This window comes from Pagrus pagrus, assembly GCF_965226575.1.
Source record: "Pagrus pagrus genome assembly, chromosome: 23".
NCBI classification, from domain to species: Eukaryota; Metazoa; Chordata; class Actinopteri; order Spariformes; family Sparidae; genus Pagrus; species Pagrus pagrus.
This window is the reverse complement of record NC_140205.1, coordinates 4,042,269-4,069,807: the sequence shown is the minus strand read 5'-3', so window position 1 is coordinate 4,069,807 and position 27,539 is coordinate 4,042,269. Positions and strand designations below refer to the sequence as shown.

Below are 27,539 nucleotides of genomic sequence, written 5' to 3'. Positions count from 1 at the left end.
GCAATCATGGATTGATCTGACTCTATTTCCATGATAACTGAGCAAACTCCATCTGCTGACAAACTGCTGACAGATGTTTATTTTGAGTTATTGTCAAGACCCCAAGAATACAAGTGACCAGTACTCTATTCTAAATGAAAGGTACATTTGTATTATGAAGCAAAAATAACCATAAATGCTCATTTCATGTAATAGTGAAGCCATAATCATACATATTTTACTTAATATGTTATATTTTACTTAATATGTCATATGCAACAAAGATGCAACAAGATGAAGTATGATTCCAGTGTGAGGATGGCGTACACCGGCGTATTACTAAGTGTATGTAATGGCATATTAATTTATTTATTCAGCCATTTATTCATTTATTTTTGATGTTGGCAGTGTCAGTCCTCCATATTTTTGCACAAAATATTCGGTGTCACTAACATTTAATAATAATGCTAATATCTTCCCATAATATTTATGGTATTTAACCGAAAAAGTCCATTTATATCACATTTTTATAAATTAATGCCAACATTTATTAAAAAAAATGTTTTAGTGAATTTAATGTTGGATTACTTTATTTAATGACCCATTCAATTATTTATTTATTTGTTTATTCTGGCTTTTGGCAGCTTCAGTCCTCCATATTTCAGCAGTTTAAGAGACAAAGCAAAGGCAGGGAACATTTTATGAAGGAACAACCCATATTTAGAGGCTGGAAAGTGGCCCAGTTTGTATTTTACTGTTGACTTGATCTCAGTAGACCACTAAAACAATACAATATGCTCGAGTAGAAGTTGTTTTCTTTGCTAAAATTGTAAGAGTTTAAGGTATTATACAATTGACATGATACAAATATTAAATCAATGACATAAAACAACAAAAACCACCCATCCACTTTATTTCCCCCCCCTCAACCTTTAACTTTTATTAATTAGTACAAAGAACATGCAGCTTACAAAACAAAAAAGACATTTAAGGTACAGAAATCAGGCTCAAAATATGAGCACACTATGGATAAATAAAAAAAGAAGGCTGAAGAGCAAAATAAATATATATGTTAACTAGGATAAACAAGACAATTAAAACAAAAGATAATTAATTATTCCAATTTTTGATCTTCACACGAATCATCCTCTGCTTCACTCAAACTGGCCATCAAAGCGCTGATTGGCTGTCGACTTGTATTGGGCGTGGCGTCACTAACTGTCATACATCCGATTGGTTGGCTGCGGTTGGTGCTCGTAGTGGGCGGGGCCTTACTGTAGCCCTGGCTGTCACACACAGAAGTTGTACCATACATTGAACAGTGTAACGGGACAGGCGTCGCGAAACGGGAGTTTTCTGTGGGGTTTTTCTTCGGTATCGCTGCCGAAATTGTAAAGTTATTAATAGTTAGAGGACCTCCTTTTTTGTAACAACCGTCAGTTACGTTTCCTCTCACAAAAATGGAGCTCTTTAAATGAGTTTGGGGCCATGCCGGTGGAGTAAAGCGAGTGTGTTTGACGGGAGAAGAGGAAGGGGGATTGGGACGAAGCTGAGAGGAAGTCATCCCACAGAGAGCAAACGTCGACTAACACGACCACTGCCGACACTCGGAGTTAATTTCAAGCTAGCAACTGTTCAGTTTTGGGGGTTTTGATGCGGCCGAGTTTGAGTCGAGAGGTTTTCTCCGCAAATGACGTGGAATAGCACGATGAGCAGTGGCTACAGTAGCTTGGAGGAGGACTCCGAAGAGTACTTTTTCACGGCAAGGACCTCTTTCTTCAAAAAACCCTCGGGAAAAGTCACAGAGAGCAAGGTAAACATGAAATGCCCCCAGCTTCTTTCGAAATAAGCTGTTTGTGTTTTGTAGATAAGTCATTGCTGGGTAGACCAACTCTAAAAGTGCCGGTTGTCTCATTTAGAATGGGCGTCATTCAGAACTTCATATAACAATCTGTCAAATCAATACTCCCTGGTTTATTAATAAAAACCCATATGAAATAGACTGAACTAAAGCTCATATGTAAGTCTTTAATAGTCATACCAGAGTTCGGCATTAATTCAGTACAAAAATACGCACCCATTTTAACTGAATTATTACTTTTAGAGTTGGTCCACCTGTTGTGTCTTGTCACGTTTGACCATTAAAAAGGACCCAGGAAGACGCAAGAGGGGCGTCGCTCAAAACTTCATGTACCAATCCATTAAATCCACATTCTGTAGTTTATTAACTAAAACACATATGAAATAAATGAAACTAAAGATAATTTGCTATTCTTTAGTATGCATACTTGGCTTCGGCATACAACCAATATAAAAATATGCACCTGTTAAAGTGAATTTTCACTTTTAGAGTCGGTTCACCCGTTGTGTCCGCAATAAAACCACCGTGGTAGCAGCAGAGGGGGCGTCGCTCAGAACTTCATATAACAATCTTCCACATTAGTTTTTCAGTCCTTTATTAGCAAAAATGCACATGAAATGGACTGAATTTAAGATAATGTCTAATTCTTTAGTAGTCATACTTGAGTTCGGCATAAATCAAGTATATAAATACGCACCAGTTTTGATTGAATGATCACTGTTAGAGTAGGTTCACCTGTTTAGTCTTGTCACGTTTGCCAAACAAAATCCACAGTGGACGGAGCAGAGGGGGCGTCGCTCAGAACCTCATTTGACAATCTGTCGTATCAATATTCTCCAGTTTATTAGCAAAAATGCATCATAAAATAGACTGAATCGAAACTCATTTGTAAGTGTTTGATAGTCATATTAGAGTTCGGCATACATTCAGTATTAAAATACACAACCATTTTAATTGAATCTTCACTTTTACAGTTGGTTCACCTGTTGCTCCCTGTGCCGAATTTAGCAGAAGACTCTACAGATGTGTAAAGTTGCAGTTTTTAAGTTTTCACTTTTATTTTGTTTTGCATATGAACTTCAAAACCTTAAATTGACTGAGTTGTCTGGTAAGTGTTGGAGCAAGTTAAAGGAATATTTGCATAACAACCAGTCCATGGTTTAATCCTGTTTTGACAGGTTTGACAGGTTTAGCCTACATTGCAGTCCCCCCTCCTTATCTAGAATGAATTGTGGGGGTCCCTAAGAGAACGAGCCATTTAAAATTTAAAGGGATTTTAACTCATTTGCATGTGAGTTGATCCTAAATGCAGTACTGTACTTCTAAAATACAAAAGAAGGAGACTGTGATCAGCAGGCCAGTGGTTTTTACCCCCAGGGACTCACATGAGCTCATCACAACCTCAACCTTGTGACCCATTTTGGCCCTTGCTCAGATTGTTAAACAGTCTGAAATAAAACAGTGCATTCCACCCTGGATTTGTGTTTGTTTGTAAAATCTTGCCTTGCCTGCAGACTGGGAGAATTAGGTCTAGACTGAGCATTGGATTGAGTTAAAACCAAAGACATTCAGCTTTATCATGTCTGGAACTCAAAAAATTAGGTCACTGCTCAGGTCCTTGATTAAACACTGGCCTGCTTCAGTCTTCAAGTGGCTCTCACTCCAACTGATCCACTTGTCCACACACATACATGCATTCACAGGATCCCAGACAGTCGTGCAAACACAGCTGGTTTGTTCCACACTTCGAAATTAGGCATACTCTAACAGAATTGAGCTATTCTTCTTCTCTGCCCACTTTGTGTGTGTGTCCGTGACATGGGTTGCTTGCAGATTCTGCAGCGATGCACGACCCTTCACTTTTCCATAACAGACCCCTAACACAGGTCCTCATTCCTCATGGCAGTGTGTGTTTGTGATGCACAATGTGGCCCATACAGTGCTGCGAGAGAGGTCGTGACCTGCGGTGACTTAAACTGTGGACCTGAAATGGGACCCTGGCAGCTGTACGGTGGTGTCCCACATGCCAACAGTAATTACAGCTAGAGAAGGGACGTGTCCTTTGGGAAAAAATTTGTGGTACTGCTGTATGAAATTACTGGTTCTGTATCGGAAAAATACAAGGTTATTGTGAGAGTTCATTTGTATTTATGTTTACCGCATTGTTGTACTTGTATGGAGGCAGTAATTGATTACCTAAAATACTAGAAAATGTCTGGAATGTGGTAGCTGTAGTAAAGCTGGCAGTGTACTCCACATAAATCTGAAATTGGTATGTCAGAAAACACCGGTGTACCCACTTTGACTAGTGTCCATTTAAAGATGTCCAAGGTGGAAGGAGACATTGTTGACTAATTAGAGGCAGCACCATGTTGGGATTGGGGCTGCAAGTAGTGATGTTTTCCGTAATATGTTGTGTATGTTGGCAGTTATATCGATATCAGAATTCTTTACTTTCTTGTTTTGGTGTCTGTTCTGGCCCAATCCAAATCAGTCGGGCTCTAAATAGAAGTATACAGCATAATTTATTAGGGGATTACATCCAATTAGATTTGTCCCCGCAGAAAATCATTTTTATTCTCTTTTATGGTTTTACCTTTAACAATTTTGTATAGAAAAGCCATTTAAAGTCAAAATGGGCTGAAACTAATTGTGCATTCATGTATGTTTATATGAACTAGAAAATACAGAAGCTGGCTTGTAAATGCAGAGCTGTCCTTTGCTCCACCCATCTGGATTAACCTTTGCAAATAAACCCTTAAACTTACAACTAGTACGCACAGTAACAGTAACTTTGTCCCTCATTCCCCACCATGTAACACTGGTACTTTTAAAAACACGTTGACATTATTTTTGACTGCAAAAAGGGAAGACTGAATGTGATTTCCGTTGGACTTTAATTACAGTGACTCCCAGGAGAGAGGAGACATTTCTCATTTGGCTGCAGTTCATATGAGAAAGGGCAGTTTAATGAGCTTGAATGTAAACAGAGAGACGGAGGACAAACAGACAAACACAAAGGCTGACGGACTGATGGGTGATAAACTGACTCTGGATGGTCAAACAGGGAAATGAGATGTTACAGTCTGACTGGAGGAGGATTAATCACTATCATTCACACACACACACACACACACACACACGGACATTCCTGCCCCCACTCGCCCACTCATCCACCTTTTCAGAGTGTGAATGGTGTTTCTGTTGGGAAATGTCACACTGACCAGTGGGTCTGTGTGTCTCACGAAAAAAACGCTTGATGGTAATAATCCCACCCGACCCCCCCCCCGGACACACACACTCACACACACACACACACTCACACACACACACACACACACACACATACATACACACACACACACACACACACACACACACACTGGATGGCTAAAGCAGATCATCTTCAATTCAAACCATCCTGGCAGACTGAGGGCTTACTGTGCTGTATTCATCATAGTTCGTTGCCACAGAGACACTTCCACTGACGCCGTTGTCTTATTCTTCACAGCAACAATCATGGCATCTCTTAATATTTCTATATTTTACAGACTTTGGAAAGTGCTTTACAATACCACAGAAATATCCCTCGATTCATAATCGATTTTTATATTGTTGTTGAGAAACTTTGCACTCAACTCTGGAGTCTGTATATCTTGTTTTTACAGTAGAACCGATTACAGTCCCTGTCTGATACTGCAGTGTGTACGGCTGTGGTTTGCATGTACGTCACACTTGCACATTAACACGGTGCAGAACATTTAATGTAGTTTGCTCTGACAGTGCTTGTGTTGTGCAAGTGTAATGGGTAGAAGTCAGCAGGTCAGCAGTTGGTTCTTCACTTACCAGTGTCATCTGATGAGAAATAAGTTAATATAGTAGTGTAGAGTATCAGGAGATGTCCTTAATTGGACCTGTTTTCAAAAATCAGGGACCCAGTAGGACACAGCTTTCAATTCAACTTTTTGCTTCCTGAATGTGAGGAAAGTTTTCTCCATGCATCAGTAAACCTGCAGGACCAGGATTTAGTGCACAAAAATGTGGGTAAAGTTTGCAAAAGACAATTGTGGTACAGTCAAATGTAATCAAAATGTGCAAAAGTAGTTCGATGCAGGGAGGATGTTTGTCTATCCAGAATTTCCTGCAGTGTGGAGTCAGAATTCAAGTTTAAAACACTAAACATTTGACAGCATAGAAACTGAGAGACTATTTGTTTTCTTAACTTGCCAAAAGGAAACCCGAAACACCTCCTTGTATGTGACAAATTACTGTTTTGACAGCCTACTCCTTTGGAAATGTAGGTGTTTTCCACGTCCCACGTGCAGTCTTTTGGTTTCTTTCACTTATAAGACAGGGTTCTACTTTATAGGTACAAACAAACTGTTTGTTTTTTTTAAATAATGTTTTTGGGAGCTTTTTAGCCTCTATTTGACAGGACAGCCTAGAGAGTGACAGGAACCAAATGAGAGATCAGGAAAAGACCTTTAAGAACGGGTGAGGACTCATGGGTCACTCACCCAGCTGAGCTATCGGGGCACTCAGGTACCAACCAAAATGTTCAAAAAAAGCTTCCTGAAATGAGTGTCAAATACATGAAGTTGTCATCGAGTGCCTGGTCATATGACATATTTTTGTAGGCTAATAAAATAGCATCGCCCTGCTACCCCTACACAGAAAGCCTGTGGGATTTTACATCTACATTTTGGATTATTGCAGAAAATAAACTCTGTGGCAAACAAAAGCGTATACAAATATACAAATAATACACTTTTCTGATTTTTGAAGTGTAAATCGCCGGAAGTAAAAAGCTCATCAGTCGCATGACTTCAACGTCACCACCACTAAGCTTCCTACTACACTACTTTAGCACTATATGGCTACTTTTATGTTTTTAGTATTTGCGAGGTTTGGCTTAATTTAAAATGAAATAAAGGATTTGTAGAAAAACATGTTCCTGCAAGTATATTAGTCTGTAAACCTCTAACAGTAGTGCCAGTCTGTTCAATGTACCAGTTAAAAAAGATGAGTGTCAGAGATGAGCTGTATCACAAACCACTATCGCTTATCGCTATCGGTGCTTTTCCATAAACAGTGTATCAGTCATACCACTCCTAAAAGCTTAATTCCCAGCCTTTGAATCCGCTTATGATTACACGTCGTCATTAATGTTGGCTCATCACCAGCGTGTCACGGATTCATCAGCGTGTGTCAGTCTGTTTGAGGAAGTGGTATTTCCTCACAACTCATCCAGTTACTGTGTGTTTACGAACCAGTGTTCCCATTGAAAGACGCAAAGGTAGGCTGTGTTTACCTTCACAGTTCAAATGCTTTGAAGAGAAATGACCTCATCGTGTAGAGTACTAATCAGAGGTTGTTTGACCGCTCACTCCCACAGCTTTATGGTGCAATATTTTTACATGGCCGCACCCTGAGGAAAAACCTCTCCAGGTGTGTTTTCCTTCATGTTCATTTGTGTTTGTTTTTAGACATATTGACAGTTGTTATGTGTCCAGTTTGACCAGTCTGTGTGCTTGATGATAAGTATTTTTTCATGGGAAATTCTTTAGAAACCCAGCAGACATTAGAGTGAAGTCCTTCTTTACTTCCTTATCTGTCGCTGTGAGAAAAGTGCCTTATGGCTTTTATCTCCGAGGGCAACTGATAGACAGACTGCCATCGTGGTAGCCAGATACAGATCTTATCTGTACTGTGTGTTGTTTTTGTCTCTCTCTTTTTCTTTCACACTCAGTAAACAACTGTGTGGCTTCATCGACCACATTCTGCAGACTTTCTGTCAAAGTTAAAGTTCAGAAAAACCTTTTAAGTTGACCTCATCAACACCACTGCGCAAAACATACACAACATTCAAAATTTGCCATAAGATAGTGTGTATGTGTAAAACTTACACAATAACTGAAGATAAACTGTATTCCTGCAGTAGAGGGATTGATTTACTAAAAGGCCTGCTTTGTTGAATCTGATGCGGTCTTTCCTCTCCACATGTACACGTGAATCCAAGTCTGTCCTTTCTCACATTCTCCCTCTCTAGATTTCCTTCCTCTGTCTCTCCATCCTCACCCCATTCTCTCCTCCCTTCTTCCTCCTCCATTGTATGTCACTTCCTGGCTGTTCTCGGCTCTCTATCCTGTTCGCTCAACACCAACAAAGCCGCCCAGGTCTTGTTGTTTGGTTGCATTAAAAATCAGAATTGCCAGACTCACTTAAAAAAATTGCTTACATTACATACTGTTGCTTTCATTGTCCACCTCAATGCACACAGCTGGCTTGATTTGGCTTTCTGTTTTTTCTCTCCCTGAATGTGTCAGCAGTGTGTTTTATTAAGTCGTACAAAAACACATGGTGTGTTTTGGATCTTTCACCCCTTATTCCAGTTTTCACAGCAGCAGGTGAGCCACGTGTGGAGGAAGCTTGTCGTTAAGTATGTAGCCTATTGAAACCAACATGGTACCGAATGACGTTACAACAACAAGGTGCACTTACAAGCTACCTAAGAACACCAGTTACTTAGTTAACATAGGTACGTTTTTGATAGAAGTTACATAAGTAATGTAGTGATTCAAATCCAAACCACGACCTAGATCTCAGATCCCAAATTTACCTGGAAAGTACCTGGAAACAGAATTTAGAACAAAGACAACAAACAAATATAAAACAAATACAACAAAATAAAAATAAAGAAATAAGAAAAAAAATAAGTCACAGCAGCGTCATCAATGGCCATGTTGTTTTGGGAGATGCTGACGACCTATTCAGTCGTTTAGGTATGAGGATGTGTTTGACGTTTCTCTGCAGAGATGTGCAAATGTCAGTAGATGGGAGGGGAGTAGCAACGGCAGCTTGTCATGATGACCTAAGTAAGTAAAACATGATGAACTGGGTCGTCAGATGTACTTGGGCGGCCCGCCAAGTAAAATATGAATTGGAAACACTACCCAGAAGATATATTCCCACTGACTAAAAATAATTTTAGCATTTTTATTGACAAATTAGATTACTTTGCCATCATTTGACTGATTCATTTAATGACTGAATATGTGTCATATGAATAGTTGCATATGACACGTATCTCAGTTCACCTCGTAGGAACTGCCTTGTGCGTCTTTAACAGCTCCTCACATGATATAAAACAGAATTTTTTTCACATTTTCTGCTGCCTTTGAAAAGTAACCTCATGTTTTCACCCGTGACAGGATCTGGTATCATGCCGCATTATACATACTTGTATTGTTCTGTTTGATCCAGGAGGCTGTATCCCACCATGGAGGCTTTAACCGCCTTCACCCCACTTGAAACCTGATTCTCTTTACACATTTTCTGCTCCTGTTACCTGTAGACCTCGGTGTTAGAGTTATAATTTGAGAAACATTTGGCACCAGTTTTATCTTGGCAGCAGCCTTCAGTCTGACACTGTATCTATAAGCCTGCAAGATCAAGTTGTCCTTGGCCGTCTTTGAACCTCACTAAAGACTATTAGGGCGCATCCACTGACGCAGATTAAACCTATGACCCATTAAGCATTGTACATCTCTTAAACTCTGTTAATTAAGTCTCAGATCTACACTGATCTTCATGAAACAAGACTCAAAGTTTGGGGATTTCACAAGTATTTAGACTGTGATTATAGCTTCCTCAGTTGGCCACAGGTTGGTCGTCTGGCACATGAAGCATCATGTGAGAGAGTGTGTTGATGTCTCATGTGAATTACAGTTGTGTTTAAAGTTCTTCCAGTCAACCTTTACAGTGTTTAGACTCACAACACTGCCATGCCAACCGTAAACACAGGAGGTGGTGTTAGAGATCTCGGTCTCTTTTCATGTTTGTATGTGGTGTCCATGAGGGCCTTGACGATTGTACTGCATGAAACTTGATCAACCAGTCACTGAAAGCTGGAAATAAATGCCTTTCGATGTTGTCGTTTTATTAAACAGTACATTAACTTTCGGTGAACTTTGCCTCGTTTCACCTAGAGGAGTGTAAGCAGTCTGACTCTCAATTTAATTTATTGAGTCCGTTCATCGTCTAAATGCTGCTTCAGAAGTTTTTACACTGATAGCACGGTGGCTATAGGGATGGCAATGTCTTTCTTCTAGGCCCTGACTGAAATATCTCAAAAATTATTGGGTGGATTACCATGAAATTTGTGCAGACGTTTCCCTCGATGTTTCCTCTAACGCCACCATTGGAGACATTTTAACAACTATTATAAGGAAATTAGGTGCAAAGGTCCCCCTCTGGATGAATCGTCTTTGGTAATTCTTTCACTTTCCAAACTTTAAATTCCCAGTATTTTAGCTTTTGACCTAATACCTGTAAAACGAAAACATACCCATCAGCCCCAATGGTGAACATGGTCCAGTAAGAGCATGCTGACGTAAGCCCCAGAGAGCTTCTAGCATAGGCTATTGTAGTCTCTTGAGCCTTGATGCACATGACTTGGTCTTTGGTCTTGTTTCTACATGAACAAATATAGTGAATGTATTTCTGTTGTTATTTTTGTGTGCCATGGTTTGGGGCGATATTGCTCAGCAGCAGTGATGCAAGAAATACTTTTTCTCAGACCACCGGACTTTCATTCTAGGTTTGAGGGTCCCTTCATTGTGTAACAGTTGCCTCAGAGGCCTTTATACTGACAGAAATCAAATTTACAAGGGCCCTTTGTACTTCACTGCTTTGGAATGACTTTATAGTAGATATCAAATTTAATATCCGCAGCTTCAACTAAAAAAAAAATCTTAATATGTGAGCCAACACTGTTGTGTCTGTGTGTCAGCATGTGTGTGTGTTCACAGACCCATTTCAGTTTGAAGTACAGTCTCTGCTGACCGTCTGCAGGTTACATAAAGCTTTTTATGAGACTCTTTTGCCTTTCCCCTCTCCTGCTTTTCCAAAGGAAACATAAGTGGAATTGTTCTTGACTGCGCAGCCCTCGCTATCTCATCAAACAGAGCCGGAGTGCTTTTATGCCTGGAAACACACACACACACACACACACAGTCACATACACACACGCACATCTCTTCCACGGCAGTGTGCTGTGCTGTATAATAAGATAAATCTGCCTTTGAGAGGAACCACCTGCGTCATGGAGAATATGAGGTGTTTGTCAGGACTGTGTGTGTGTGAGCGAGAAAGGGAAAGATGGAAAGAGTGTATTCAAGCAACAGAATATTGACCTATAAAGGCTTTGCAATAAAAAAATAACACCCAGTACCTCTGATATAATGCATATGATGATGATTTTGATGCAGTAACTATAAATTACCACAAGGACCTTTATCTGCACTATAATCTAAAAAAAAAATAAGGTTTCATATTGGCAGTTATCAGACAACCTATCAGCTGATAGTATTGATTAACTGATATATCGGTCGGGCTCTAGTTTTAGTTATTACAAACACTCTTTGAAAGTCACTTCCGCCCTTAGAAGGATGATATTTTAACAGGAAACACAAAAATGTATAAAAATCCAGGATTACTTGTTACTTGTTATATACTCCAAAATATAATTACAATGATAAATAGTGGGAAACACAAAGGTTAATTTAGTGACTGCTCGAGAGTTTCTGATAATGTAACACGATCGTCCTCATCAGGTGGAGTTTTCCAATTGTAACTGAACTATAAATTTAACATTGTGTGAGCGATTTAAGGATGTTTTTGGACATGTTAGCATCTTCAGTCTTAATGTTTAAGTTTTTTTTTTTTGTTATTTATCGAGCACAAATGCCAAACATCCAGTTCTTCGAGATCTGCTGCCTTTCTGTTTCATGTCATTGTTAATGAAAGGTCTTTGAGTATTTAGGTCAATTTGAAGACGTCATCTTCTACTCTGGGAACTTGTGTTGGGTATTTTTAACATTTCCTGACATTTTACAGACCAAACGATAAAGTCAGACAGATTAATCGACGTTGAAAATAACCATCAGTTTCAGCGCTACAGTAATTGTCTATATTTATCCAGTCCTCGCAGCTTATGAAGCTTGTCGACGGTGATGAATCACACAACCAGCTGCTTTAAACAGACTCTCTGAACAGGTGGTCAAGTGGCTTCCTCCTCCCGCCCCCCACTTCATTTTACCTCTGAGTGGAGAAACTGACCACCTGTAGCATCATATAACAAGGTCAAAAGGCACCAGATGAGGGGTATAACCCACCTAAAGAACTTTTTTTACTTTCCACTTGTTATAGCAGACATTCCTGAAGTTCAACCTGCTTGTAGAGATTATTTAAAGGACAATCTTAAAATCTCTTGCTCTTTATCTTGCTCTTGGACACTTTTCCTGGCCTCCACATGCAACATATGCTGCCACTGCAATTAAAGTTTATCAGATAAATCACGAAACTGTTATCTGAGTGCTTCCCAAACGTAGAACCACACAATTTTCTTTTTTTTAGATGAAACAATATTTATTCCACAGAATACAATATGCCTCTTCTGCATGATTTCGCTGTTGTTTGGTAGATTTCAGCGGATCAAAACAGCGCTCTATCATCCTCTAAAGTTTAGAAGTTTAATTTGGATTGATGCTGAAAATGGGTAATTATTTAACTCTGCTTGTAGAGAAGTGAGTGGGCCTCTCAGCCCTGCCTTCTCTGTGTTTATATGATCAGTAATGAAGCCTGTGTTTGTCGGTTGGTCTCTGTAAGCCAGCAACATACCAGTTTCCAGTTAGAAGCTCATCTGGGAGCAGTTTGGACCGGCTGTGATCTCCGGGACGCCATTATCACCAAACCACAGCGCACTTTCAGGCGGTTTTGTGCCCGCTTTGATGTGCAAAGGGGAAAGTGAGAGTCAAATGATGATAAATGAGAAGGGAGGTTTACAGACAGTGTGTGTTGAAGTGTTGAAGACCACCTGCTCAGAATGCTTTTGGAGGTCCTCATTATACTGAGGGACATTTTTGGTGTGAGAGTTAGTGTTGTGGTTAGAGTTTAGGCTGGAGATGGATGTTTTTGGAAAAGCTGAAAGCTGAGGTTTTAATAAGTTGTAGAGATATGAATTGGACTGGTATTGGCTGATATTTTGCAGATATGTAATATACGTCAGTGTGTATGTCGGCTCATAACTTACAAGAAATTGTAGTACAGAAATGTTTTAGATATCTTACGTTTGAGCTGTAAAATAAAAGAATGATGAAGTAAAAATGTGTTCATTAAAAATGAGAAAATAAGTAAATATATTTTGTCATGTTGGCATAAATACACTGACGTAGCTTTCTAGGCGGTAAACTGAAGATCTTCAGGTTTTGAACTGTTGAGCAATTTTAATACGTCACCTTTTTTCAGGGCATTTTATATTTATATAATTTATTGAGATATTGTATTAAAAGCCATACGATTCTAGAGATGTTTTTTAATATTATTTCACACACAATGCTTTTAAAATGACAACTTTTTTCCTTTATTGTGACACAAACATGGAAAAATAAAGCTGTGTAACAGTGGAACATGAAACGGTGTTGGTGGTTTATCGTTACAGTAAATGACATTCCATACACCCCACTCATCACACCATACCACGCGTAATGTTAGCTTTACACATAATGATGGTATATAGGCACACAGACTTGCGTGCCAAGTAAACCATCACCCTGTGTGTCATTAGTTGTTTCATGTGACACTTAAAATGAATCAACAATCCAGCTCTGAATTGACTGTTCTCACACACACAATCTCAACTAAAACCCCTCAAGGTCTGCGGGCTCTGAATGTGCTGGCTGAACTTTATGTTGATGTGTGCTGTGGTTTTAAACATTAAGATTTGGCTCACGGTGGCTGAGTATCACTGAGTGTATGTTTTGGCTAGCTTGATGTTAGACTATGTGTGTGTGTGTGTGTGTGCGCGTGTGTGTGTGTTCAGGCTGTTTAAAGGGATTTTCCACCGTAGCTGAGGCGAAGCAGCCTATCTGACGAGAGTAAAGTCATCATTACACACACACACACACACACACACACACTCAGTAGCACATCTCACAGGTATTGTTTCCCTTGTTTCCATTATCAGGCTCCAAACAGACACACCTGCCTTTCACATCCTCACTGTGCTCATTGTATCACAGCAACGACTTTAAGTACTGTGATACCACATTGTGTAATTTAAGACTCGTTTCTGCTTTTTCACATGAGCTATAAATGCTCTAAAACATGAACTATAGGATGATTAAAAGCAAGCTGTTGAATTTTTGTTTTTTTAGTTATTTTCAGAAGATGGTTTAACAGAACATTTAACGTGTCAGCATGTTGATATGTTAAAATGTAGGACTCCAACTAATGATTATTTTTTCTATTTATTGATCAATGGTTTGTCCATAAAATTCTAAAAATACCTATGACATGACGTTGAGGAAGCAATTCACACATTTAGAGCAATTCACACAGTTGGACCAACTCACCAACCATTATCTCCATTTCTAGAGTCACACCACTTTGTCTTTCTGAGAATAAAACACAATCGAAACAAAACTGCTGTTGTGGTTATGCTAGTGTAGCATGTTGCAAACTGTAGACAACAGGAGTACAAAGGTGTGACAATATGTGATATGTGTATAAAGGGATGATTGACGTCTTCATACTATGTTTGCAGTGGGTTGAAAAGTGTATAAACAAATGCATGTTCAAACAACCTGCAGAGGCTCTATTTATAGTCCTTATGTGGGTGGAGAGTCAGACAGTGTGAAGGTCATTTAGTAATAAAGGTGTCGGATATGACTGATGGTGAGTTGCCTGTTCTGTTGCTTCATATCTGACTCATAGATGAGGGTTGAGGGTAGCTGTCTGCAGTGAACCTTGGATTCATTATCATTAATTAACTGCTGTTGTGTGTGTTTGCTTTTGCTTTCTTTGGCAACGTGTCATTAAATTATACTCGGTCTTCTTGTGGCTTCCTAAAAGTTCAACCACCTCATTAAATAAGTCTAATGAGGCTGTTCTTGACATGAAAGTTGATGACGTAAACCTTGAGGATTGGTTTAGGATTGCCCACAGTTTCATAACAAACATTAATCTTATGAAGTCATTTGAGTGTCATAAAGTTTCACGTCTTTAGCCATTTCCACAGGCGTGTGTGCCTGTATACGACGTCTTCAATGTCATCTTATGTTCATTATAACCATCTGTTAATAATGAGTATTTACAACTGTGAGCCCAGAAATCTAAATTTGTTTGAGGACTGAATTAAAAGTATTGCAGCGTTTTAGTCCTTGTTTATCCTGCTCTGCTCAGCTGGTTGTTTGGCTGGTTGGTTGGTTGGTTGGTTGGTTGGTTGGTTGGTGGGTGGCTGGTTGGTTGGTTGGTTGGTTGGTTGGTTGGTTGGTTGGTGGGCTGGTTGGTTGGTTGGTTGGTTGGTTGGTTGGTTTGCTGGTTGGTGGTTGGTTGGTTGGTTGGTGGGCTGGTTGACTGGTTGGCAGAGGTATGCACCTTACTGAATGCCATTCTTGTGTTGTATATTAAATATCCAAAACAAGCTATTGGAAGGCATTTTTCACTATTTTCTGACACATTATAGCCTATAAAATGATCTGCAATCTGCAAAATAATCAACAGGTATTACTTAACAAAAGCAGTCATTAGTTGAAGCCATGCATGTATGTGTAACTGTATGTGCTGGTGTTCAACTTTCTCAGCAGAGGAAGTCTGGCTGATTGTTGCCTCACTATCCTCAAACAGAAACATGCACACACATCTATTCACCGCCCTGCCTTTGTTGTCATCCTGCGAGGTCAGAACCATGAAGTTTCATAATCTCAACACACACATGCTTACTCACTAAGCCCCCACACACACTCATCCGTACTAAGAACACACCTCTTTTAGCCTGTTGCTCAATTCATGCATTCACCTTTTCGTGTTGGGATTTAGCAATCTTTTGTCATTTTAAATCAATCATGAACTCCATGTGTGTGTGTGTGTGAGGGCTGCCTTTTGCCAGTGTGTAGTTGCTCTAATGAAAGCCGTTTCTCAGTGTAATGAGAACATTTCTCAGCAGGCAGTTCGCTGTGTAGACAGCAGCTTCATGGTTGGACAGCATCATCATATTTTAATGTTATATTTATCTCCAAAGCAACCAAGTTGACTTTATGACTAGCCGCAAACTTTTAATAGAGCCCCCAAGAGACACTTGGTTTTATTGAACATGATGTAAGAGTTTTATTACAACTAAAGATAGATATGTTTTAATTCATTTAGTTACGTCTTTTCGACCATTTTAACATCCTCATTCTTTACTTCTAATCATTCTTTTGCTTCTTCGATTTCTTCCTCTTTCTATTGTCTTTTCTCTTCCTTCCTCATCCTTCTCACATGCTCCTCCCTTGTCTTTCTCTTCCCCTTTCTTCTAATCTGTGTCTTCATCCCTTTTCACTCATCTCCTCCTCCACATCTTCCTTCTTCGTCCTCCTCTTTGTTGGTAAAGGTGGCTTTATCGCTGGGTGGTCCCTCCAAACTGACTCCTTGTGGTCTCCTTGCAGATAGCTGAACCGTAACTGTGTGTCCTGTACTCTGCAGTCCATGTGTCCATGTTGTACTTACTGAACCACTCTTCAAACATACAGACAGTACTGCATAGTGATGTTAGTCGTTCTCTTTGGTTCACATCATTGTAATGAGCCCGGCTTCTTGACGCTATGTGGTCCAGCCAGTTTAGTCTGCAGGTTTCACTTCTCTGTTTGACAATGGTGTCATTTTACCCCTCTCTTCTGAAGAAGAAGCCGACAAGTTTCTAGTGGGTCAGGTCCAGATTATTTTCAGTCAAATAAAGTCAGCATCTTTTGAAGTTTATTTCATGCAGATTTCTACAGTTTTGTTTAGGATTTTCTCAAAGTTGTCCAACCTGTGAAAACCTTTATCTCAAAGTAGAAAACAAGCTGAGAACATACAAATTGAGGGAAAATGTTTTGTAATTAACTCAAATGTTGTCTAATATACCTGAGAAAGTGAAAGATGACAGTAATTTTTGAGCAGTTAACTTTGTTTAACCAGAGTTCAAATACAGAAAAAAATACGAAAAAAAAGAGACAAACAAGCAGCAAATATGCATTAGATGCATTAAAATGCACAAAAATAAAAATAAAAATATATATATATATATATATATATTACTCAAGCGAGTGATTGTTCGGCCCAAACAGCCAGATTACTGTACATTAGCCGAAAACTAGCGAGAACCAAGGGTGTGTTTGTGTGTTTTAATTCAGGTCAACTCTCCGATTCTCTCTTCATTTTCCCCTTTACTCTCGTAACGTTACATTCATGAAGTACATTTCCCCTCCAGCTCCAGACAGCAGTCAACATTACAGAACATTAACACTGCTACAGTCAGGTTGATAAACAGGAGTGAAGATAAATCCACTTTTTAATCCCAGAAGTTAAAAAGTAATCCCTGAGCTCTCCTCCCGTCTGTAAACGGCTCCGGATCAGAGCAGAATCTGATGTGATTCTGGGTGTTTATTCCTCCAGAAGGTCTAGATCTGCACCCAGTTCTCTCCTCCAGAGCTTGTATTACCTCTACCTGCATTTTTACACCAATCATCGGCTGTGCTGTTTCATATTGAAAACACTTTGAATAACAAGTCAGAAACACCTTCAAACTTCACCCTTGAAACCCTGGAAGACACCCAGGGGTGAAAGAATACAAAAATTAGGTGTGGTCACTGAGTGGCTTATATAACCTCTGCATTACAGAGAAAGAGAGATCTGTAAAAGGCTTAAACATGTCTGCACTGTATCTCCTGCATGAGTCCATTAACTGTGGAATCTCCACTTAAGATGAAGAGTTTGAGTGTGTGTGTGTTTATGTCCATTAGCTGATCTGTCAGAGGAAAGGTGTGAGCACTTCCACTTGTACAGCACATTTATGTGGCGTTGTACGTGCATGTGTATGTACCCATTAGTGCAGGAATGCTGGGAGGAAAGGTGTGGCCCATCTCCACTTCCCCCCATGGACTTAGCAGGAAGTAACATAGAGAGGGAGGGGGGGAGGGTGAGGAGGGTAGAAAAATGGACACAAGATGGTTTAGTGGACAAAAATAAGCTTAGCAAAGAAAGTTGATCCACTGTGGAGTAAAAATCGACAACAGAGGTTTTATGAAAGGTGCTTATGTTTATTGACCCAAATGAAATGACCTTTGCTTCGGTCATTTCGAACATACTGTAGCTTAGAGGAAGACACATGAGGAAGTAAAGACGGTGGCAGAGAAAAATGTCTTCTTGTCTTTTAAAATGTAGGTTAGATTCAGCTAGCACAGCCAAACCTCTGTGTTTAGTCTGCCTGGAGCTCCAATAACACAGAAACACACACAGCCCAGTGCTTTAGGGGTCTATTTAGCCGAGCTAAGCATGTTTTGTCTGCACACATACACACACTTGTGTGGTGATGTCATTTATTTACGGACAGTGAATGCAGACGAGCGTGACAGGGCTTAACAAAGGCAGGAATGCTGCAGGTGTGTGTGATAAAAGGTTGAGGAAAGAAAATACCGCTTCTGTCTCAGACTAAACCAGCAGAGTTATTCTTGACCCAGCAGTGAAGGAGCAGGGAGAGTCTGACATGGAGATAAAGATAATAAAACTTGATATGATTACCCTCCTCTGTCTGTTCTTTTCCCCACTGCTCTTCTTTTTATGTCCCGTCACTTTAGTGCGTCTTTCTCTTCTGCTTTTTCCAGAATTTCCTGGTAGCTCTGGTGCCAAAGAAAAGTCTGTTCTGCTTTTTATGCTCCTCTGCTCTGTGCAACAAGTGTAGTACTGAGACAAGAAGTTTTATTATTCTGTAGATATTGAATAAAATGTTAAGTGATGTCCGTTTTCATACTAGGAGAGTATTTTTAGTAGTAGAATGGTAAAATGAATACATCTGCTGTCATAACAGGATTAACTTATGATAAACAGAATAACCAAAAATAAGTGCCTTTCTATCACACTTCAACTCGAAAAGAACAGTTTGTTCAGCACCATTAGTTCCTGCAATGGGTCCAATGTATTCATTAATAGCCTGTTCCTGAACATTATGATACACAACATAAAACATCTTACCACTGTGGCTTCTCACAAGACTTTACATGTGTCTATCACAGTTGTATGCTTTAAAACCCAGCAGCAAACTGCAGTTTAATGTCATCCAGTTCACTGCAACGTGCGTTTCATGAAACATATTTTTAAGGCTTAGGAAAGACAAGCAGAGAAGCTGCATCAAAGGTCATTTTTATTTTTTATTATTACGTTTTAAGAATATCTGATGATTTTAGTATCGTCCCATGCCTAGTCATAGTATATGGTAGTAAAGCACCTTAAGGCCGGTTGCCACACACCATAAAACAGAAATTAAGAAGAACATGCAGTAACTAGTGAGCTAGCTACTACTGACACACAACCATAGATAGATGAGGGTAGATATCGTGATAATATTGTAATCGTGAATACTTTTGGCAACGATAATCGTGTAGTGAAAATCTGTTGTCATTCAACTATATGCAGATGATGCTGCTCTCTGAAGTACAGAATTTCCTTCTCCAAAAGTAGCTTAAAAACTGAAAAGTAAGCAGCACCTTTTTTTATAATATGACAGACTCACAAATATTGATCTTTCTTGATACATAAATACATTTTATACACCTCACATTACAAAGTATATTGCTTTTCCTACCAAGAGAAGCATCGTAAGATACAGGCTTCAGAATTAGTGTTAGTCAACTTACAGAATTGGCTATTACTTGAGATAATTCTCTGTTTCTAGTGCAAATAAAAGCCTTTATTCTTCATTATAGAAACCCAGCTACTGTCTTTGTCTTTCCTCCTGTCTTATCCCTCTGTCCAGTGTTGATCTTCCAGCTTCAGTGGGAGGATTCGCTGTGCTCTTAAATAGGACCATGACCTCATTGTGTTGTAGCTCCACTGTGCTCTGCTGCTCTTGTTTGTTTGGATTTCGTCGCTCTCTCACCCTCCCAGTTCGTCTTAACCCACTCTACCCTGGACATTACACAGCCTGGACTGGACACACTTTTCCACACTGACAAGGCCCAGGATGATATGTGTGGGCTGAAACAACAGATCCTTTTTTTATTATTTTTGGCATAAAAAAAAAAAAAAGATTACAGATAAAGAAAACTTTGGCTATCATCTGCTACAGTTCAAAAATATTTATACTGGCCTGTATTAGCCTGTTTGAGTCTAACTTATGATGACACACTCAGGAGCATCTGCTGGTTTCAAAACTATCTATTCAAAGTGCAGATACGATGACTGGAAACTTTGCATCTCATGAAAAGTGCAACAAGATTAAGGCTGAAACTATTTGTTTAATAATAAAGACAACAAATGCTCAAAGGATGGATGCATAAGAACAACAGCTGGGCCCAGGTTTTAATAGTTTAGGAGTGATGTAAGGATAGTTAATGTGGGTTGAAAGATACTTAATCTACAATGTCACATTGTTTAGCTTTTGACCAAACTGCAGACTCAGCCGGTCTGTCTGTCTGTGTGTGGATGGTAAGATGACAGATAATCTCCTTACCTGTCACTTCCTGGTAATAAGCTTTGACTCACCTGACCTGGCAGGTGCTTAGAGTAAAGACTAAATGTGGAAAAACCCTCAGGTTGAACTTAACTGAGTCACGATACTTAGAGGTTTTATAAATAAACCCAAGGAGTCTGTGTCTTTGTCAGTGGTTGAAAAAAATCCAAGGAGGTACTTGTACTTTACCAGTTAGTTTATTAGTTTCAGTTCAAATCCCAAAGAAGGCGAATTGTCTTCTGCATGACAAAAATGAAAGATAAGAGAAGGACTTCTTTTTAATTTCCTCCCCCGTTTATCATCTCACGACCCCTGAGATTTATCTTGTGACCCTCTGGAAGGGCCCAACATAAGTAAGATTACTTGTAATGGTGTACTTGTACGTAGTTGTCTCATGATGTTGGTGCTTTTAATGAAGTAAAAGATCTGAGTGCTTCCTCCACCCCTGGTCTTTGTGCATGTGGTTGAGCAGATTTGTTGAGGTGTCCTCCTTTAATCCTGATGAGTCAGTGTCTGAGTCTGACAGGTTGACAGACACCTGCAGACAGACAGGTCACCTGCACCCAGGTGTCAGGTAGTACCTTCAGGATAGACGAACGATTATGTTGATGCACCATGAAGAGTTTGAATAATTTGACTCATTTTCTCTTTTGAAATTTTGGTATAATTAGCCATTGAATTATTGCGTTATGGACAAAAACATGTCTCTAATCACACATTATGCCTCTGGACACAGCTGTCACTGGTGCGGGGGCATAAAAAAATCAGCAGCCTTAATCCATATTTACATACAGTATGATGATGACAGCACTGTCTTTATCCATTTATTACTGAGCTCATCCTTTGACTAACTCAAGTTTTATTGTGTCAACAAAATAAGCTAACAAAGTCCATCTAGTTGAAAGCTATATCCTCTTTTCCCGCTAATTTTTAAGCCTTAAAACAACCATTTACAGACGTATTAAACAGGATGCAGAAGCTTTAAAGTCAGTGCTGTTGTTTCATATCTTCTGTCTGTATGTGTACAGTATGAGAGTGCCAATACACTGACTTTAATTCTCCAGCGTAGTGTGTGTGCTTACATGGGCATAGTGCAGCTCTCCCCTACATCTATTAAAAACCACACACACATACACACATAGTGCAGAATCCAGGGAGGCTTTGAAGGCGCATGCACCCTTATATGGAAAACACACACTGCTGCTCAAGGCAAAGACAAGGTGCCAATACTGCATGTCCACACACAGACACACAAACACACTGCAGCTCTGAGCGATTCTAACATTGTGACGTGTCCACTGATTTATGGGTCAGAGAAACGCCAGCCTGAAGTGAAGTACTCGCGACATCAAACATGTCCTGTGTCATGTTATCATAAGATGGATGATTATTGCAGATTAAAAGAAAATATTTTTTGTTTTTCTATTTTATTTATTTTCAGACCGCAACAAATGTCACATCATTTTCAGTGGAAATGAAAATTGTGACGCAAAAACAACGATCATTTCCACATATCACAATCATGATATCTGTCACAATACTCACAATATGATTACTTTTACTGTATCATGTTGCCCTGGTTGCATTCAGCATGTTTTCCAAATATGTACATATTGTGTCAAATGCCAAACGTTTGCTGTTACACAATAAAATGATGGCCCTCGTGGTCACATGGTCGATGTTTGTCATTGTCATTGGATTTTAGGATTAATAGTCTCTTCTTTTAATCTTTTCTGATGATTATTGGTGCTGAGTTTGACTTGTTGCAGTTATTCCTGAAAGCCAAACATCTGCATGCAGCGACTGCCCGAAAACATTTTAATTGGCTCTGAGGTCAGTGGACGGGCTCTTTACAAGTGACTATGTAACATTTTTGGCTTTGTCTTGTGACCTAAATTATAGCTTGTGCTTTCTGTAGCTGTGTGCTATTTTGAAATAATAAAAAAATGGACAACTAACTTGAAATAATTCATCAGACAGCTCCGACTGGGTGTGTTTTTGACCTGATGTCACTGGTTTTCCTGCCGGCCAGTGCTTGTTTTTAGTCGTTAAAGCTCACGTGCAGATGTTCGTCTGTGGACTGAACACGTGCGCGTTTGTCATCTTTATCTAGAGCTTTCTCTATCAGCTAGCCTCTGCTCTGACCCTTGAACCTGCCCCACCACTTCCTGCTATTTATACATAAACACAGTGGGGACTACTGACTGTGGCTCCATTCAGTCATCACATACAGTAAAACACGTGTGCATGCATGCTGCGAATATATTTCTGCTCATAATTCAATTCCACGTGGCCTCCTGTCAGTTTCGCTAATCACAATTTTAGCCTTGAGACATTTCTTTTCTTGCTTTTTTTTAAAAGTTGTGGATAGTTTTGTTTGACTGTCCTGCAGGAGGTTTTCCATGTTTTCTCTAAAATTAGAAGTCAGTCATGCAGCATGGGACCCAGGCTGGATTATAAATGTTGTTTCTGTCATGTGCTGACCCTCCAGCGGCAGCAGCAGCAGCAGCGAGGGGCCTTCTGACACTTCACAACCTCGCTGCAAAAAGTTTGCTAGAACGATGAGAAGATTTCTAACACCAGATAAATGAAAGTGTTGTGTTTTATTCTCAGTGCATGTCTTCCTGCCATTTTATCTCCCCCTTCCTTATTATCACATTAGTGTACTGAGTCACATGAAAAATATCACTATTATCTATTGAACCCTTAAGCACTATGCAGTGACACAAAGTACCTCCTGTAACTATAAAAAGCAAGAAGTTCTTCTTATCAGAACTTTCTTCTTCTGCTTCCTGGCCGTCTTCTGTTATGGTTCTCATTCGAAAGGTAAAGAATCAAGTTTTATAAGTAGTAGATTCACTTATTCGTCCCATATTATTTTTTTGTTAAAATCACGATGTGTGTTTTTAGCTTCTCTACTTTTACATGTGTGTTCGCCTAACTCCTCCGATTCGTGAAACCATTTAATGCATCTGACATCTCGGCTACTATGTCGGGAAATATTTACGACTGAAAATGCAGAATGTATTTATCTCTTTTGTTAGTTTATCATGATTTCTAAGGGCTTCACTTTGAATGCATTAGAAGTTGGCAAATATTATTTATCCGAATAAACAAAATAGAATCTGCTAGCATGGCTGTGGGGAAGTTTGCACACTTATGCACATCTGATGGCTTTGTCGGACAAAACAAACTAATTGTCGTAGTCGATCATGGTCATTTTAGACACTGCTCTATCTCCAGATAGAGATGCACGATAAATATCAGACCGACTGAGTCTACAATGTTAACACAACGACACTTATTAGGGAGCTACTGAATACTAAATCATCTTTGCTCCCTCAGGTGTGCATAAACTACAGCTTATAAACTTCTTTTTAAAATATGGAAATGGGAAATTATTGGTTATCTTATCAGTATTGCCATGAAAAATAGGTAATTACCAGTTCTTGGTTTAATCCATATTGTGCATCTCTAGTCCCAGGAGCTCCTCTCTGCAGCGTCGGGCTGCACAGAGTAGATCGAGCCGGACAGGAAGTCAGACAGAGGAACGATACGTAGTGTGCTGCCGATATTCAAAATAAAAAACACCTCAACAGACTCAGGATCTACAGCACAACAAAGTCGGATATAACGGCAATAAACCCAGTTAAAACAGACAATGATGAAACGATTTAACTACGTAGCTTACTCAACCACAGCAGAGGCACAAAGCTCAGTTAAAAGTGATGAAATAAACACAATCTGAGCAAGTCAGCAGTATTAGGCAGGCATGACACTCGCCTGAGACGCTCCCAGTGGGGTATGAAGCCGCGTGGAGGACGGACAAAACAGCATCACAAGGGCGAGAGACTTGCCCTGTGCAATCAATGTGTCACAGGATAAATAGCTCACGACTATATGGACTTATTAATTGTATGTATAAAGACATATCAGCTTTAGTAGTGGATATAAAAAATACACGATTTGAATTATCAGGAAGAGATACTGTATGTAAAGCGTGTGTGTTGAATGTTGCCAGATAAGCAAGAACTGTTTTTACATGTGCGCTCGTACACGTTTTCCTGCACCGCTGTCCAAACAGAGGCTGTATTGTTTAATAATCTTAGTTGACTTGTGACTTATCATGTCATGTTTCCTTTTTCTTCTGTCTGTCAGGATGTGGAGAAGGAGAGAGAGCTGCGGACCGAGTTCAGCAGGGAGGAAATCAGGCAGAGGATCGAGCTGTACAACTCAGTGACCAAAGACCACCTCAAAATGACACTCGTGAGTAAAACACACACACACACACACACACACACAGACGAGCTGAGTCAGTGGGTTTTGTGTATTTAGCTTGGAGCTTGTTTCTCTTTTAAAAACAGAAGAAACCTTGTACAAAGCAGTTTTTTTATCATGTAGATATTCTGTGTGCTGCTGCCTCTTCCTCTGTTAAACTGCTGTATGACATTTAAAAAGTGTCGTCAAGGAACAAATATACCTGTGTTGTGTTTAAAATGCCTTGGTACTCATTTTGGAGAAGGGCTTCTTTAAAACTATCTTATTATTACAGAATACGCACATTTAAGATACTTTATATACTATAAATCAAAGCAGCATATCATCAGTCTTTCATGCACAAAGTAACTAGTGACTAAAAGTGTCAAGTGTAGAGGTAGAAATAACAAAGTATGTCATAATTGTCAAGAAAAAGTAAATTAGTGACTTAATGTACCCAGTACTTCCACTCCTGTTGATATTCATGTTTGATTTAACGTCTTTATCGTCTCCAAAGGATAGTCTGTGTCTAAAATGCCGAAATGACAAGGGTTAGGGTTACCTGCGCTCTAACTCCCTCCTCTAATATAGGAGTAGGGAGAAACTCTAGCATTTTTTTGTCCCTTTAAGGCAAGTAAAAAGTCATTGAAATGTTTAGAAACATGGAAATATGATCATCTACAATCCCACTTTACTGATGAAGATGGTGTGATACAATCCAGAGCTACAAAACATCCACTAAATGGACCTTGTGTGAAATATCTTTCCAGTCTTTGCTGTCTTTTGTACGTGTTCCTGAATAAACACACCTCAATCAACTCATTATTCGTTCCCCATTACAAGATAAAAAAATATGCTGATATGAATGTGAGTAAAACAGCTGTGATGTCCAAACAGGCAGAGTCCTGCAGGCTTTAAATCTCAACTTTTAAGGTGTGCTGATGTTTCAACATCCACGCTGTCCTCCTCCTCCTCCTCCTCCTCCTCCTCCTAGCATTCCTCAGCAGTCACATCAGAGTGATGTGATGTTATTCCTGCTATTGTTCTCCCCCACAGTGTTTTCCTTGGCAGCGTGAAAAGCGTCTTACATCCAGTAAAAATGAAGGATTGGAGGTGAAGTAGGGGTGTCCTGTGTTGTCGGCTAACAAAATTTGATATACAAAATCCCCTTAAGTATTTAATTTTCTAAAACATTTTCCACACGGGATTCAAAATGTTCCAGCAAAAGTCGGTACAAACCAGGGAGAAGAATTCATAATAAGAAGATCTATTACAGCCCAGTTATCGTGGAGTTGAAACTGTTCGATTCAGCAGGTAGTTCAGCCAAAGAAAAGCAGGAGAGGTCCAGTCATGAGTCTGAAACCTGCTGCTCAACACCTGTTAGATGTTTGGCGTCTGAGCTGATATCATCACTATGTGAAGCTTGCAGAAAGACAGGATGTTTGAACCCACACCTTTATTACTAATTCTGTCTTTCACGCCCGTCTCTGTCTCTTTATCACGTCATCTGCGATGGAACAAATGTGTCTCTTTGTCGTCCTCATTGCGCACTTGACCACCTTCACACTCTGGCACGCACACACTCCTCAAGGCACCACATGGAGTAATGAGATTAGGATGCTCTTCCTCTGTTTGGTGCCATCTGTCCAGCAGGACACACTGGGCTTAATGGGTGAACTGGTCTCTTCTGGAGGGATCATATCGCACGTAATGCTAAATTTACATCCAGCTAAAACCAACGGATAGATTAGAGGACGAAGTCTCGTGAAAATACAGGATATCGTACATAAATGTGAATTGCTGTTGTCAAAATTGTATATACAATATATGGCCAAAAGTATGTGGACATTATTTTTTCTTTTGTAGGTAAATTATTAAAGATGATGATCCACTAATATCTTATACAATCTTGGCCAAAAGTATCTGGACACACATGTCTACTGTTAAATTAGTCTGTGGCTGTTTTTAGGCCCTTTGGTTCCAGTGGAGGCAAATCTAAATGATGTTGTTGTATGTAGTTACACTGTAAGGCCAAAAGTATATGGACACCTCAGATTTTCTGTCTAATTTAAAAGTGTATTTTTCCTGTTTTTGTAGATAAAAGTACCAAAAAAGCTTTAGACTAAAGTATTCATGGGTGTCCACATACTTTTGGCCATATAGTTTAAATCCCTCAAATTCAAATGCTCTTTATTGGTCCGATCATGAGTACAGTATCGCAAAAGTAGATCGTATAAACCACAGCACCATAACACACTCTCTCCCCTTGTCCTTCCCAGAATGCTTCTGGTGTGTATACTGGTTTCATCAAAGTCCAGATGGACCTGAGGCGGCCGGTGACGGTGCGAGGGGGCCAGAAAGTAGCGGGAGGAACCGTGTTGGAGGAGGCCTTCTATCTGCCCCGAGGAGTCAGCAACACCCTGCACATCAGCTCCAATAACACAGTCCGACAGGTGGCTAACACACACATCATACACACACACACGTCGACACAACTTCATTAGGATCTGATGACATACGGGTTGAAGTCAGGGTTCAACAGAACAGACGCTGATGTTGAAGTTTTAATAAAAAGGTGATTGAGTTCAGTCAGTTTTTTGTGTGTTTTTCTGACATGTTGATTAATTTAAATTGATTGAGAACGTCAGTACATCACAGCCACAGAAATGACAGTTTCTGATTGGCCGGCAGGCATCAATCATAGAGACGTTATAGCTATTCTGTCTTTATTTACATTATTATATGACTTTATTATTCACATTAGTGTCATTAGTGTTAAGTGTTTTATCTTCCTGTGTGTGTTCAGGTGATCATGGCCTTGCTGAACAAGTTCACAGTCGCGGACAACCCGGCCAAATATGCCCTGTACAAACGCTACCGCAGAGAGGAACAGGGTAAGACTGAGTGTGTGTGAGT

General features: G+C 39.7%; 1 protein-coding gene across 1 annotated transcript in view; it reads left to right on the top strand.

Moving 5' to 3' along the window:
* Positions 1-1,306: 1,306 nt before the first annotated feature.
* Positions 1,307-27,539, top strand: part of rassf3 (Ras association domain family member 3) — a 33,783-nt gene continuing 7,550 nt past the window's right edge. Inside the window, exons 1-4 of the mRNA XM_084345649.1 lie at positions 1,307-1,792; positions 24,525-24,632; positions 26,903-27,076; positions 27,430-27,517. Of these exons, the coding sequence (XP_084201775.1) occupies positions 1,670-1,792; positions 24,525-24,632; positions 26,903-27,076; positions 27,430-27,517 (493 nt within the window). The 5' untranslated portion in view covers positions 1,307-1,669. The remainder of the gene's footprint in view (positions 1,793-24,524; positions 24,633-26,902; positions 27,077-27,429; positions 27,518-27,539) is intronic.